Source organism: Halyomorpha halys, unplaced genomic scaffold, assembly GCF_000696795.3.
Source record: "Halyomorpha halys isolate HHAL.00 unplaced genomic scaffold, Hhal_1.1 Scaffold550.1, whole genome shotgun sequence".
NCBI lineage: Eukaryota > Metazoa > Arthropoda > Insecta > Hemiptera > Pentatomidae > Halyomorpha > Halyomorpha halys.
In genome coordinates, this window is record NW_027112242.1 from 1146290 (window position 1) to 1159255 (window position 12966).

General features: G+C 30.2%; 1 protein-coding gene across 1 annotated transcript; it reads left to right on the forward strand.

Moving 5' to 3' along the window:
- The first annotated feature begins 2311 nt into the window (after nucleotides 1-2311).
- LOC106684172 (uncharacterized) lies at nucleotides 2312-11678 on the forward strand. Its single transcript, XM_014426103.3, has 5 exons — nucleotides 2312-4413; nucleotides 5212-5475; nucleotides 7736-7916; nucleotides 8207-8418; nucleotides 11161-11678. Exons 1-5 carry the CDS (start codon nucleotides 2643-2645, stop codon nucleotides 11544-11546), a joined length of 2814 nt encoding a protein of 937 aa, XP_014281589.1. The 5' UTR covers nucleotides 2312-2642; the 3' UTR covers nucleotides 11547-11678.
- Nucleotides 11679-12966: the final 1288 nt, after the last annotated feature.

Consider the following 12966-nt stretch of genomic DNA (forward strand, 5'->3'; position numbering starts at 1 on the left):
CCATTCCATGATACAGTAATCTGATCTCATTTAATTCAAATCCCCTATCCATTCTTATTCAACACACCTTGAGATTTGTACATTAAAGTCAATCTAACTTCAACTTTCAACAAACCTTTCTTTATTTGATCCTCATCACATCCATCCTATATCCAGCTTTCCATTACTGTTATTTTAAGACCTAATCTTGGTGAATGGATTTAGGTATGAATGTAAGGTGTGCATTTACTCCAGACACCAATGGAGAGACAAGTTTGCAATAATTAGATGACAAAGGCATTCAGTAAGGTTAGGTTAGTTGGACAGGAGATAATTCAACAGGAGGATCATTCAGTGAGGTTAGGTTAGCTGGACTGGTGGTCTGATCTGGTGGAGAATCATCTTACCAACCCCATAGGACCAGGGATTCAAAGAGTATTTGCCTTGAATACTCACAGAATGGTAGCAATACTCTGTAGGGTATACGTTTAAGGTTGAGTGGGCATATGAAAGAGAGAATACTCAGTCACTTCCCACATTCTATAGGATATGGGGCTACAATTAAGTGGATGTACTAAAGTTATACATCGTAGTTTCTTGAGGAAGGACAAAGGCGACTGAGAGGATTCACTCTAGATTATACACGTAGGAAGCAGCTAAGACACAAAGAAAATATTGAGAAATAACAACACGGTTCAAGTACCAAAATAATGGTGGAGTTATTTGATCCACGAATAACTTGCTAACTTGTCTCCTTCAAAGTGGTGAACCAATAAATTCTAAAATTGGAAAGTTCCTTAGAGTTAATGACCCGATTTTATAATCTAATCGCATGCATGCGTATCAATCTATTTTAAATTTTCGATTCCTAACATATTAATGTCCCTCTATATGTTTTAGAGGTGCTGAAAATAGATATGGAAACGATTTTATGATGCACGCTTCAGCAACAATTTATTTTAACTTTAAGGATTTCTAGAATATTTGGCTCCCTATACATGTTTTCGGCGGTGCCGAAAATGAAAAAATAGATTTATGATCCTGCACTTTTGTATCAAAATTTAAAATAAATCGATACGCATGCACGCGATCATAAAATATATTTTCATTCTCAGCACCTCCGGAAACATAGAAGGGGATCTTAATACTTTAGAAATCCCAGAATTTAAAATAAATCAATACAATAAATGAGGTGTAGATAGTTGACCGTAGATTAATGATTGGAGAAGTTTGTCAGGGGGTGCGGTCAGCAAAGAATAACATAAATAAACAAAACAATATTTATTTATTTTATACCCATAAACCCCCCCGACAAACGTCTCCAATCAATATAATAAACAATCATGGAATCAATCGTGTATTATCATTCTTGGCACCTCCGAAAACATATAAGCAGACCCTAGTATTTTAGAATTTCTAAATTAAATCGATTGAAAAGTGTAAACATAAAAAAGGGGTCTTACTATGCTACAAATAAGAAAAGTTTAAATAAAGCCCGTACATGAACTTTTTTATAACAATATAATTTTTGACTATAGTTTGCAGTTGAAACTAGATAAAACTAACTAATTATTAACTTTAGCTATAGCTCTTGGCTTCATAACTAAAAAAAAATAGTTTTTAGTAGCTTACTTCAGATAATATAACTAATTTTGTTCTAAAAATTAGCTACGAGCAAACAGATAACAACTAACCAGTTTCAGTTTCCAAAACAACTATAGTTAATTTAGCTATAGTTATTAGTTTATAGTTATGGCTAAATTTAGCCCAATTCTGTCTAGAGGTAGATAAACTGGTTCCTTCCTATTTTCACACATTATTCTGAATCCTGGACTCTCATTTCTAAGTGATTATGACCGTGGAGCAGATTATGCCTGCGAAAAGTAGAGGGACGACCAGACGAAATAGAATTCGCAATATTATCATCCAAGCCCTCCTTTAGGCCAAACTGGAGGAAAAGAAGTTAAGATGAATCAGGCACCTTACCTGGAACCATGCCGCAATGTTCTTGTTAGGTCACCTCGGTTCGGTCGCATTCATTTTCTTTCCGGAACATTCGGCATTCTATATTAGGTCAGGGTCTAAGCTCTTTCCTTCTCAAATCAATAGGGATTTGGACTCCATAAAAGTTATTTTAGCTCTATTTTATGTTACACACTGTCCCTCATAATCCCAAGAAATCGCATGAAAAAATGGAAATTTTTGAAGATGGTTTCTGAATTTTGGCCCAGAAAATGAAGTTTTTTATCAGCTATCGGACTAGTACCGCCATCTATAAGCCGGTACCTGCGCAACAATTAATTTAGGAGGTAATTATGAATGGTGTTTATTCCTTAGTGTTGTGTTTAAGAAGAATATTCGTTGTTTGAGTCATGTTTATTGAAATGAGTTTAACAAATTCACAAAAGGACTCGCTTCCCTGCTATTGATAGTATCTGTAAACTTATTCAATCTACGTCATATAATAGCTTCTTGGCTATTGCATTTGAATTGTTCTGTTAGTTTTTCCTGAATCATGTATATAATTTACGGTAGATATTGCAATAAAAATTGCAGCTTTAAAAATTATATTAATCCTTTTCAATCACATGACTTTTTATTTTATTGTTGTAAAGTGATTGTTTTAAAGTGGTTTTGTATTTCATATATTATTAATCTTTGGAATGGATATCGTTTGTGATGTAGTTCCTGCTAAAAGAATAAAGAGCTGCGGTAATTATTCATCTTTGAATGATACTTTACCTGTTTACAATTTGAAATATGAAGAACGTGATCTCCAGGAAATTGTGGTTGATACAGAAATCTCCATTTATGTCAGTAAAACCCTTATTATTCCTTTTAATCTCCATTGCCTGCTATGTAATAAAACATGCTGCGATGAAAGGTCCATTTTTTCTCATTTAAACAGTTCTAAACATTTAGCACAAAATTTGAAGAAAAGGGAAGCTATTGGGATAATCAGTAAAGAATTCAACACCTTCATACTGTGCTGTTTGTCAGATCTGATTGCTTTTGTCCATGTCTATTATAAAACCCATGGATTGAATGAAATTGTTGTTGCTAATAAAGAATTTATATTTTCTGAAAATACAAAGCATTTTAGTGATGGATCGGAAGCAAATAATAAGATAGTTGTTAGTTCTCCGAGGTTTGTATCACCGGTAGTTGAGAATTCTGTTTATTTTAGAACAGTTGTTGATCGGGAAGATTCTCAATTATATTATGAGAGTAGAGCTGCTAGATATTCACATCTCACTGGTAATATTGTTATTGAAACAAAAGGGAGTTGTTCTCCTAAAATTGCTTACATTTATGAGCTATTTGACAAAGGAATACCTTCTTCTGAGCCAATCTTTGTTGACATACTTGAGTGGTGTTCTGAAAATATACCTCTTTCAACCATTGTCTGGTGCTCTCTTTGTTCTAAATGTATAACAATTCAATGTTTGCCCTATCACATAAAAGAAGAACATGTTGCTTATTGCCGATTTTTGTATGGTTTGATGTGTCATAAATGTGAAACACTTTTTCTTATTGTCTATGGAGATAAAATGCACCATGTTCATACCAGAGGGGCTACAAATAAGATCTTGAGAAATCAATTGAATAAAAAATTCAGTGCTGTACATTTGATGCCAGACGTTTCTCTAGAAGCAATAGAGATTTATATGAGTGACTTCCAGAGAAGATATTCTTTGAAAAAATCTAATTTGAAATTTGAATGTTTGTTATGCTTTTCTCCACTAGTGAAATCATTTGCTGAATTTAAAGATCATTTGAGGGATTCATCACATTTGGATAAAGTAGTACATGAAAACAGAAAATTCACTGCTTTTTGTGATGCATGCAATATTATTTTGATTTCTCAAAATGTAAACAGACTGTTTGATCATTTTGAAGTACACGAATTAAGTTTAAATGTAATTAGAGACATTGAAGATTCAGTAATGATGGCCACTAGTGATGTTAGTGCAATAATGGAAACTGACTCTGATTATTGTGCCCAGTCAACGATTATCTATCCAAAAGTAGCAAATTTTAGTGAATCTGCTTTTCAATTCACTAATCCTGGAGTCCAAGATGATTTTACTATTACTAAGGATATGACTATTGAAAATATTGAAGAATACATTGATGAAACATTTTATTCGATATATTCAGATCTCAAAAAAATATATTTTAGCTGTTTAAACTGTACTTCAGCCAGAATGGACAAAACATCATTTTTTAACCATCTGAAAAATAGAAAACATCTAATGAAAGTCCGCCCGTACTCAGATTTAATATTCTTTGTTAAAATATGCGATATTTGTCAAATTTTTCTGTTGGGATCTCACATTGAATTAGTGAAGAAGCACTTTACCTCTGCTGACCATAATCATAATGTAAAATGTAGAATGGCGTTTATAAGACGGCAGTATGCAGAAAATTCAGGTAATAAATTTAAATTTTTTCATAATTATATACTGTACTCATTTTTTACATCCCATTTAGAAGATAAAAATTTTTTAATTTATATGTTAATGTAATTTTATATTATTTGTGGACCTTAAGTAGTTAATATATTATTTTGTTTTTATAATAGATTCTATTACTTCATAGTCTAGTTTGCAACTGTACTCGCTCCTTACACCTATATTCTGGACCAATACCCTATACTGTGTATTATATTTCTTTATTACGATATGTTTAAGATAGTGATAATACAATTTTTATGTAATAATATGCTATTTTTTTATTTAGCATTCATGAAGGAAAAAATTAAATTATGATTTTTACATTTATTTTAAATTATACATTTATATTGTTTATCAGAATTTTTAATTCATTATGGTGCGAAACGTTGGCTCACATTAAATAGTTTTATGACTATTTGAGTTTTTTGTTTGACTGCAACCGGACCATCTTCCTTCTATTATTATTATTTTTTTACTTTGTCTTGTGGTTTTTAAATACATTTCATAAAAATATTGTTTAAATAAAGGTTTTTTTTGTCATCCAACTAACTTTGATAGTTTAGAATAGTATTAAAAAAATTCTTGGATTTATCTTATGTAATAGAGATTATCTGTATGGAATACACTGATGTTGTTCATTACACTTTTTGGAAACATAATTTTGGTATAAAACGAAACTTTTTTCCAGGTTATTTTTTCAATATTAAACTTTTTCACTGAGTATTTCTTGATTTTATTTTAACTTTAAGATGTTTAATATTTTTAATTATTTTAGGGCAGGTGAAGTTAGGATGGTCTGGCAAGCTGACAGAAAGAAGCATCGAGTTATTTTCTTCTAAAGAAGGCTTAAATAATCATATCGAATTATGTTTAAAGGAAGCCGAAGAAATTAGCAAAAGTGCTTCATTTGTTCACGGAATGCTTGAGAGAGATATAAGAAATACATTAGAGCCTAACTGTGATCACATAGATATTAAATTTTTCGGTTCAAGAATGTATGGTTTAGCTCGGCAAGATAGTGATGTAGATGTATTTATTAGTAAGTATTTCAAAACTTGTTCATTTTACTTTTTCTGTAATCAGTATTGCCATAAATTCAGTGTTTAGCTTTTATAGAAACTTATGTTTTTTTTTAAATATTTGCTCTCTTTCTCAATATATTCAGGTATGTAATATTTCTACTTTTTTTAAGATGTTATGTAATAACTAGGGATAGGATTTTTATGTGCTAAAAAATCCGAAATATGTGCTAATAAATTGTCAAATATTTAAAAAAATATGTAAATAATATGAGGTGTAGATAGTTGACTGTAGATTAATGATTGGAGAAGTTTGTCGGGGGGTGCGGTCAGCAAAGAACAATATAAATAAACAAAACCAAACTTATTTATTTTATGCCGACGTTTCGACCTGAGTTTCAGGGGTTATGGCATAGAAGGTAGGCCCAGTTGCAGGGCTACCTTCTACGCCATAACCCCTGAAACTCAGGTCGAAACGTCGGCATAAAATAAATAAGTTTGGTTTTGTTTATTTATATTGTTCTTTGCTGACCGCACCCCCCGACAAACTTCTCCAATTAGTAAATAATATGTATTTATAAATTTTGTATTAATCAACAATATAAATTACTAATTAATTAGTAACTTTATAACTTAAAAAAAGTTACATAAATATGTATTTATTATATATTATATGAATAATATTTTAAAGAAATTATGTTAAAATATGTTCAAAAAAATGAACTTAGGGAATACATAGCTGTTCAATAACAAGACATTAATTAGTAATTGTAATTAAACTAATTATTAATAATTACTCAGAATGAATTTTAAACAAATTACAAATGGAAATCAAGAATAATCCTTGTTAAAAAGAAAAAAAACTTTAGAAAAATATTTAAAACTTTGGAAGATATCAATTATTCGATTGGTCGATTACAAAATTATTGCAGATTAAATGCATTTTTAAATTTTCAAATAAAAATCTTCGTCGGTTTGACCGCAGAATGGACTTGTACCGGATAAAAGGTCTTTCAACATCTATTGATGTTATAGGGGGATACTTAAATGCAGCTATTTCCATTGCATCTAGTTCAGTATTCTGCATCACCTGGGCGGCTGTGTCATCATTTGTTCCGAGGAGAATGGCTCCAATGGACTGAATGATTTTATATCCTGATTTTTTTTTTTAAACAAGTCCTGTACTTTTTTCTTTATGTCTTCTCCGTTTTCACCACCTATATTTTCCCGTCTTTCTATTGCTTCATTCACAGTCTTTAAATTTTGCGTCAGTGGAAGGTCCTTTTCTTCTAATTTTGAAATTGTGTTGTATAAAAATACCACGTTTGCACTTATGTAAGCCAAATCAGTCTTTATTGAGTTAATTGTTAACAAGTTGTTACAAATTTTTTCAAAATTTAAAAAATAATATTGGGCTCCTTCAAGCCAGGTGCCTCAACACTTAGTCTGCCAACGATTATGTTTGCGATATAACGCCCTTCCATATCTGGATTGAAGAGTAAACAAACAAATTCTAGGAAAATGCCACAGGAATAAGACCCTTGCTCTTTTTAATTGATTTTGAGGAATTCTCTATGTGATTCTGTGTGAAAATTTCTTATTGCCACTGCATTTAATTAGTGTTCAAATATGTAGACATAGAATTTTTATGCACTATTTATGATAAATGATAAATTTCACCTTTAAGTATCTTGCGTTTTCTTGAATTTTATGTTGTTGCAGCGAAAAATGTATTTAAAATTGAACAAATAATTTAAGGAATTATGTGATTCAGGACAGAATACCTAAACATATGTTAAAAATAACAAATATTTCACAAAATATGTGATTTACAACAAAAAATGTAAAAATATGTAAAAAAGGCCAAATATTTAAAAATATGTAAAATAAAAATGGCTTCTTTTGGCCAGAAATGTCTTGAAACATCTTTAGTTAGTAAGGAATCGCAGATATCATGGTGAGGTAAAAATATGTGAATACATAAAAATCCTATCCCTAGTAATAACTATTAGTAACATCCGTATTTTTTATTAATTGATTCTTACAAAGTAGTATCCTAAAGTTTTTTTATCACAACCTTTTTTCCATTTGTGTTAACTCTACAGTACAAGATCACAACTTTGAAAAAAATAAATAAATGGTGGAAACGTTATATATATTAAAAAGGAACATTTGTTATATATTTTTTTCCTGATAGTTATTGCATATCACTATTGGCTATTTTTTATTATTTTAATTTTATGTTTTTATCAAATAACCTAACATTTTTTTCCTTTTTAGCTGGTGTGACTATTGAAGATCTGGAGCAAGGGTTTTCTAAATCAATGAGCTTATTCAATGTAAAAGAAATCATCAAAGAGGCTAAAGTTCCTATCATAAAAGTAGAACATATATATACCTCTTTAGATTGTGATATCAACTGTTGCGATTGTGGTGCAGCTTATAACACAGAACTTGTCAAGTAAGAAAAGTAAACATTTTCCTTTTTTTAAAGAAATATTACTAGTTAGGATATCATTTGAATATTTCAAACACAAGGCCTTTAGTCTTTACTAAAGATAACTAACCAGTCATCTTTTCACCATGTGGGCGTCATGAAGACATACACTTCAGGCATATTAAGGTAATAATACACCTTACTGTGTTTCTTTCCTGGCTTGACTTTATGAAACTTAAAACTTGTTAAAAAGAATTTTACATTAAATACCATAATGAGCCACAATTTATTTTTCAGTTATTTTTTCATTTCAGGTTATACATAGCTTTGGATCCTCGAGTACAGTGGTTATTAATGGCGGTAAAGGAATGGGCTTCTATTAATTACATTAGAGGATGTCAGAAATTCACCAGTTACGGCTTAATTTGGCTAGTGCTCTTTTTCTTGATGCAACCAGACATATGTTTAGTTCCTCCTGTGAAACTTTTGAAAAACCTTCACGAAGGACCTAAAACATTGATTAATGGTAGTTGATGTATTAATACTATCTATTGTTATAATATATTATAAGAAAACATTTCAGGAGTCTGCAGAAAAGAGGAAATATCTCAATTTTAGTCCATTTTTTTAATTGTATAGGATTTTGATTTTGAAAAAAAATTGTTCTTTCCAATAATACCAAAACAATAGTAGCTCTTGCCTTTAGTTTTAATATTTTTTGCAAGATTGTTGGGTCTCTACTTGACCTAATAATAAACTCTTTATTTATTCTGGGGCAAGTTCTTTTAGAATAACATTACAAGCAATTATTAATCTAAAGTACATCAATAATTGGTTGTATATTGTAGCCTTAGATTAAAAAACAAAACAAAAAAAAACAGGAATTAACTAGTAATTAGAAATAAAATGAAGTTATTTAAAATCAAAATGAAACAGCTTTTATCATTAATAGAAATAAGTGTCAGTGACCAAACAGTTTTACGCCTTTAAACAAAAATAGATAAATTTCTACTATTAATAAATTTGAAATTGAAAAAAAAAATATTGAAAAGTTCAAAATATTATATTAACATATTTGTATTTTAAAATTTAAATTAGAAATAAAAAAATCTATTTACAGTTCTTTTGCGACTGGATCAAGTGGAAATTATTAAAAAGGCAGGATTTGAAGGAAGAAGTGAATAGGAGTGATGGATAAAGGAAAAAATGGAATGCCATAGAAATGAGGATCGGATCAGAAAAGATCTGCCAAAAGCTGTGGTTCAGTGGGCAGTAGCATATAAATCTGAAAAATGGGACTTGGTACTACAGGAGTGAATAGAGGACCAGAATTGAAGGGGATCAAAGAGGTATGATGATTGGCAGAATTGGATGACTTAATAGAAGAAGGATACCAGAAAATGTTTAGGATGGTAAAAAAAGTAAAGCCACTTCAACTTTTCATCATATCAAGAGACAGCCCTCGGAATCACGAAAACTAATTTTGCAAAGCAATTTTTCAAACTTATTACATTTGCCTCAAGGTCCCCTGAGATACCTCCACGCACCATACAACAGTAGTCAAAATGGGGAGAAATAAGGGGGGTAACTATTATCCTGTGAGTTTCAAACAGAAATAGGTACGTGATGGAGGTAATTTAATACCTATAGGGTGGAGAAGGTACAATGAGGGGATATCGGACACATGAAGTCAGATTCTGAAGTTTTTGATTGTTGGATAAAATTTGATGGGATTATTATTAAGGATTAGGTTTGGAAAATGATAAATATTTTTAAGGAGGTGGTTGCAACTGAATGCAATTATCTTTGTCTTCTCCGCATTTAACTTTTTTTAAACAGTTTTAAGTGGCTGATGGTGGATCGGAAGGCAGGAGGATAGGTATATTTGAAAATCATCAGCATAGATATGGTATTGAGAGTTAGATGAGCAGGACATTAAAATAAATGGCATAAAGAGTGGGAGGAACGTGAGGGACACCCCAAGAAAGGTGCAGGATCTTGGATAGAGGCTGATCTAAGACAACTGCATACTGGAACCAATCTGAGAGGATGGTTTTAAACTTACTAAATAGTATTTAAACCTATCATCGTAGATTTCCCTAAGCCAAATAGGAAAGGTTTTGGAGTTTAGTAAGGAGGATGTTATGGTCAACTGTGAAATAGTGTAAGAAGGATGTAGCTCCTGTATTCACTGTCAAATATTCGCATAGTGATCTGATAACAATGCAAAGTTAAAAAAAAGTATTTAGGCATTTAAAAATCAATCAGAATGTTAAAATAAAACGATTTTCAATACCTCCGAAAACATATAAAGGGATCCCGATTGATTGGAAATACAAAAAGTTACAATAAATGTATAGGATTAATATGTCAGAAATCCGAAAATTTAAATTGACACTCGTACATGGACTTTTTCAAAATAAATGTGTACTGTTATTTCCGAAATCTGATAATTAGAAATACGTTCATATAAATAAATTGTATTTACACATGAGTTATATTATTGGAATTGCGATTACTTAGCATCAGGAAGTAATTTTAATTGTGTCTTTTAATTACTTCATTGTAATTGTGCTTCAAAACCACTATTTTCTTCTGCTTTGGACCATTTAAAGGTTATCAGTGTAATTATAGTGTTACAAAGACATGAAATTGAAGATATAATTAAATAACTCTTGTAATGATTCCTGCCCAACTCTGTTATCAGCCTTGAAACTTTCTGGTTCATTAAGCCTTTAATTATTATTATTATTATCAACCTTATAAATTGAATTAATTGACTTGTACAATGTTGTGAGAGATATTTAGATGTTAAATCAAATTTAGACAATTTTAATTCACAATTATCTTTAATCATACCTCTCATATGACAAATTTGGGACTCAGAAATTGACTTTATACACTCTGACTTTAACTCCAAATATGTACTTGAAAAAAGAATTCATTTACTAACCAAGACTGTTTACTAATATGTTTCTATAAGCTAAATAGAACTTGTGGTCAAAGAGAGTTCGTAATCAAAATATATTTTTCAATTAGGAAAATTTCTTTATAATTATTCTTGTCTTGATTAATTGTCTAATAGTTTGGTAAGTAATTGTTTTTATGTGTTCTTTATCTAAACTTGATATTGTTGGTATTAAATTAGATAACAGCTCATTTTAGATTTTAGTGTTATCTCTTCAAAATAATAATTATTTGAAGGATTGTCTGTTGAATAAATAATTTATTTGTTAATTTCAAATTGACATAAAATGTTTTTCTTTAGGGTGGAATTATTCGTTTACAAGCGACATAGAGACGATCAAGGTTCACCACAACCCATTGGCTTGTGAAAAAACGAAGTATGAGCTCCTGATTCACTTCTTCCAATATTATGCCATGTTAAAAGCGAAGAGGGTGGTACTGTATCCTCTGACCGGAGAAGTGTATCCACGATCTGTAATCGCCAATACTGATATCTGTATCTGCCCTGAATTATCAATGAATACAGAGGATACAGAACCTGTAAGAATAGGTGGCCAGTTTGTCTTATTAGATTGTTTTCGTCTGCGATACAACATGCTGAAGAATGTAGAGGAGAACCTAGCAGACCATTTTAAGCTGATATGTGCTAAAATGTACGAAAATACAAGTAGCTCCTGGAAGTCATAGAGGTATCTGCTTTCTCTCTAGAAGGCTCAATACCTTTTTATTTTGTAACTATTTGTTTACAGGATTTTAGGTGCTATATTGACTGTAGCTAGAGATGGTATAGGAATTACATTAAACCGATTTAAAATATGATTAATTGATTTATTAATTGTAGTTAAGTAAACATTTTTTCTATATCTTAACATTTGAGACAAAATTAATTTTTGTTTGTTTCATTGTTGAAACTTTACATAATATTTTTAAAGTAATAAGTTATTCTTTTTAGCATAGAAATTGATATTTCACAGACATTTTGTGATTCCTAAATATTTTTATTCTAGCATTAGTTTTTTTTTTTTAATTTTGAAGAATGTTCCTGTTATAGATTTCTGGATATGAAATTGAATAAATTTGGCTAATATATTACAAAATAGGTTTCCTTATGGACACAGTGAGTGCTATTTTTATAAAAGACTGCTAAAAAAAAAACAAAAAACAGCAAGATTTATGAGAAACTGTTTTTTTTGTTTTTTTTAATATTTTTGAAATGCTGCAAAGAGGCAGTTTTGAGGATATTTTAATATTCTGTTTTAAAAGATAATAAAAGAGTCAGTGAATTGACTCTAGTCCAGTCCATTTTAAAATTTGTTATATAATGAATGTGTGATTTGTGTGATTTTTTACTATTCTTGTTTATGTATAATTTTAAATATTTTAATATATGAATGCCTTTAGTCTTTCAAGATTTTATTATTTTTTGAAAAGGCTAATAGTTTAGGCAAATTATAAGACTGGTCATTGTTATCTTTATTTAAATAAGTTACCTCTTGTTAACTTTTTAATAATTTATTTTTTTTTTAATTATTTTTAGTAATTCTAATTGTTTTATATCTGAAATTTTTGTAGCGATTGATTCTTTAAATTTTGCTTAGTTTAGTGTAATACCTTTATTTTGACTTATGTATTATGTAATAGTGACATTGTATATATATTTATTTCTCAACATTAAACACACATCCAGAATGGAAAAGGTACAACTCAAAATTTCTAATATCAAAAGTTGTAATGATATTTGACCCTACTCTCAAATATCTTGTCAACTCAATAGATCCAGTAGATGATCTTAGAGGAAACACTATGTGGGCTTCTGAGTAGAAGCCTGTTTCTATAGTCCATTGTATGGGATGAGAGAAATCAGGTAAACAAAAACGTGTGAACTGGAGATTGGATGATATTCTCTCTTCAAAGAAGTTCCTCAATTTTCACTACCAAACAAGAAGAGAGAATTCCACTCAATCTGGGCTACAGATTTCTCTCATCTCATAGGACACATTGAGATGTTCAATCTAACAAAGAACATTTTTGAAGTTGTGGCCGTTTCATTCTGGATCTGCGAATAGTCTAGTTTTCAAAATCTGTTTTGTTTTTTTAATTTTAATGT

Coding starts and splice junctions, on each gene's coding strand:
- LOC106684172 (XM_014426103.3), top strand. CDS start 2,643: ATGGATATCGTTTGTGATGTAGTTCCTGCTAAAAGAATAAAGAGCTGC. Junction 5,476..7,735: donor TGATGTAGATGTATTTATTA/GTAAGTATTTCA, acceptor TTTCCTTTTTAG/CTGGTGTGACTATTGAAGAT. Junction 8,419..11,160: donor ACCTAAAACATTGATTAATG/GTAGTTGATGTA, acceptor GTTTTTCTTTAG/GGTGGAATTATTCGTTTACA.